The sequence below is a fragment of the Montipora foliosa genome, chromosome 5, assembly GCF_036669935.1.
Source record: "Montipora foliosa isolate CH-2021 chromosome 5, ASM3666993v2, whole genome shotgun sequence".
NCBI lineage: Eukaryota > Metazoa > Cnidaria > Anthozoa > Scleractinia > Acroporidae > Montipora > Montipora foliosa.
This window is the reverse complement of record NC_090873.1, coordinates 3,321,941-3,325,326: the sequence shown is the minus strand read 5'-3', so window position 1 is coordinate 3,325,326 and position 3,386 is coordinate 3,321,941. Positions and strand designations below refer to the sequence as shown.

Genomic DNA, 3,386 nt, shown 5'->3' with positions numbered 1-3,386 from the left:
GCAAGGTATTGGCCATACCGCTGAGAGGTGCCGTGAACCACTGCTTTCAGATGGTTTATCCAATTCAGTTAGTTCAGTGTTGTGTCTTCATGTGTCTTCATGTCATGGCTAGTTTCTTACCCAGCTGTTGGGTATACACTAAGCGGTCCAGGAACAGTTACGAACCCTTTCAAACTTCAAAACCGAAGGGGCAGGTGACGTAATCTATGCTAAAAGGACCTCTGCCATGCACAATCTTTCTTTTAACGAGCTCTGCCACTGAGGTTTTTCCTGTTTTCTGGTCCAAACCTGCACTGAATATTTGCCTACGTACCCGTGTTCATGCTCTTAGAACACCGAAAGGGAAATCTCCAGTGATTTCCTTAGAGGGAAAACTATTTTACTCGGTTTGTTAGCGAACACAAACGGAGAACGTAACTGTACAGTAGCGTCTCTCATACCCAACTGGTCTTAAAAAATCAACAGGGAGAGTAAGAGGGAGAGGTAGTAAGAGTGAGTATTAATGTGAGAAGATTAATATTCCTCATTGACTTTGTTTCGTAGGGTCAAACAACAATCCATCAGGCAGAGCTGGACAAGGAACAGACCGTAAGTATCCCAGTATCAACTTCGGTCAAAATTGATTTGAACTGAGTGTTACCATACAAAATCTACTAACCAATACTTTGCCGTAGTACTATGTTTGTACGTTACTGATTCCTATTTCAGTCATCTTTTTCCTGAACCTACAAAAGAGCGGACAACGCAACCATGTGACGCTCTAAGCTCCCGCTGCCATCACCTGAGTTGTTCCGAGCCATAAAATAGTACTGTCTGAGCATTGAAGATAAAGTGCCTCGGTTGAATTTAATCGGAACGTCTCTTTTAGAACGCCAAACAGGGCTCAGAGAGATGAATGCACGCCTGACTTTGCTAATGAGAGTTAAAATCCATTTTTTCTCTCGCCCTTTTAAAAATTCAATGCAATAAGGCAAGAATGAACATGTGTAAAAGAAAAATGAAACTGAGCCATACGCATAATATAAAGTCATGATCTATAAGCATTGAGAGAGATCAAGCAGTACTGGCGCCGAGATCGAGTATGCGCGTTGGTCATAAGCAAGAAAGACTGATGGCAGTATCTTATTTTCCCGTGTTTGTGACCCCATAGCACGAGGTTCTCGTGCTCAGGCTCCCACGGTCGAGAGGGCCAACCGGTTCTCGGATGAAGATGTCGTTCAAGGGGGCAGTTTTTGTTCTCTCCTTAGTTTTTTCGCTTCGGGACATTCAAGATGTTCCCTAAACGAATTGAACAATCGACACAACTCGACGAAAACACACAACACACTGACTGTGAACAGTCCGCAATTAAGAAGTTAACAATGAGCAGGAGGTTTGATTTGTTAGTTAAGAATAATTCACGAAGCGCCGAAAAAGTGAGAAGAACATTACATACTATGGGTGATTCAATGGAGTGCCAATTATTTATTTTGGAGGGCGGTTGTTTTGCTACGGCGAGTCTGTGAGCAGCAGCATTTTGAAAAACATGGATTTTGTCATACTTAGGTACACCATATAAAAGGCCCACGTAATCCAGGTGTTAAATAACTAATGCATTGACTGAAAGTTAACAACGTGGAGCGACTGTTTCGAGAAGTTACCAAGTTTCTGTTAGAAAGCATCATAAAAGTATGATATGAAAATGTATTTAGCAAACACCTTTAGCTTGTAATGAGCAAGAAGTATTTTCACGGGAGCCAAAATCTACACCTGATCTCATTACAGGCACGGATCGCACAAATGTGTGCTGGGTAAAGGAAGGATGCAGTTCACTCAAACCCTCTGCTTGCTCCAGCTTGCCTCTTGAAGTGGTTGATCACGTAGATAAATTTGACGCTGAGAAGTTGAACCTGCACCTCAACACAGGGTGTTACACTAGTGGCACCGTTGATTCTCTACTGAACAAAGCACCGGCCTCCTGCAACCCGCCGTGTTTCCGCATCACAAAGCCTGGAGAGTACTGTTACATGGGCACGCGCAATAACAACTTCTCCAACCGACGTCACGTGGGGCAGATCACTGTCACCGGCAACGCGGCTGTAAGCAAAAGAGATGAGATGGCACATGGCGCCAAGAGCTCGAAAAGAAGGGAGTCCTTCCGGTTCCCGAAATTGTGGAAGGAGGCATAAAATCTTGTTGTTTGCTTCTTGATGATTAAGCGCAGCACTGTACTGAGCATTGAAGCATGCATTAACAATGCACTATAACGAATTTCTGGAATGGGGGAACAAAATCTTGGTGCTTAATTTTCGATGATTTAGCACAGCATTGCATAGCACTGAAGCATACATTTACGATATAATCAATAATCTCAGAAATAGTGTAGGAGCAATGCTGTCAAAACAGCGATGTCGTTGAATAAAGATATTGGTTATAAACAAAGGTTCGCTTTTTAAAAGGTTTTATAAGCCGCTAGCAACACTTCTTCAACATTTGCTCTGACTCTTGACATTTGCTGTTATTGTCACAATTAAGTCGTGAAAAGAAACCACTGAGGTAGCTTTTTGTCTCATTCTTGGCTCATCAATTAAAGAGCGTACATTCACGTCTTGTCAACTTCACGGTTAATTGCTAACTCGTGGGAGGGAGGGGGGGTGGGGGGCTAAAAATCCAATAGAGCCGCGCCCATCAAACGAGATTCTGGTACGCCCCGCCCGTATCACGTGTCAGTTATTTGATAGTGAGCTTGGGCCTCCTGTGATAAGCAAGGCATTGCCGGATTTGGTAGTTATTGCCTGAAACAGGCCTCAATCATTGCATTTAATCATGATCACTGGCATGAACGTCCGAATAATCACACTATTTCTTTTTTACTATAAACTTTGCTTTGTCTGCGCTATCGGTCATATGCATACGTATGTAACCTATGAGCCAGAACATCTGCCAGGCCCACAACGTCAATATCTGTTATTGTTACAGTGCACAAGACTAAGTAACGTGTCCCTAGAAAACGCGTCTTGTTGTGCACCGGGTGTTGAATTTGTTCCCTTAGATGAGGTCCCACCCGACATCGTTGTTCCCTCGGGGGTTTGTTGAGGAGTTTCCTCAGCTGCAGAGGCATCGCTTGGACGTTTAGGTTGTCTGGCACCAAATGTGGTACTGCCTACTCGCACATTCGTGCTTCTCATTAAAATCTTTCAAAATACGACCTTGCGCCAGTGATGACCGGCAGGTCTTTTCCGGGGGTGAGGGGTATTGCTTACCCCTATTGGTTAGATACAATTACTAATGTCGCTATTTCCTAGACAAACGTTATTCTCTTGAAGATATGAATCATCAAATTGTAACAAAACTGTAAACAAAATTCTGGATTAAATTCCATAGTACGGTAATTCATTAATTTACCA

General features: G+C 43.1%; 1 protein-coding gene across 1 annotated transcript in view; it reads left to right on the top strand.

The window, feature by feature from the left end:
• LOC138003389 (protein DD3-3-like) overlaps window positions 1-2,584 on the top strand; it is a 27,047-nt gene extending 24,463 nt beyond the window's left edge. The window contains exons 9-10 of the mRNA XM_068849434.1: window positions 544-588; window positions 1,765-2,584. Of these exons, the coding sequence (XP_068705535.1) occupies window positions 544-588; window positions 1,765-2,168 (449 nt within the window). The 3' untranslated portion in view covers window positions 2,169-2,584. The remainder of the gene's footprint in view (window positions 1-543; window positions 589-1,764) is intronic.
• Window positions 2,585-3,386: the final 802 nt, after the last annotated feature.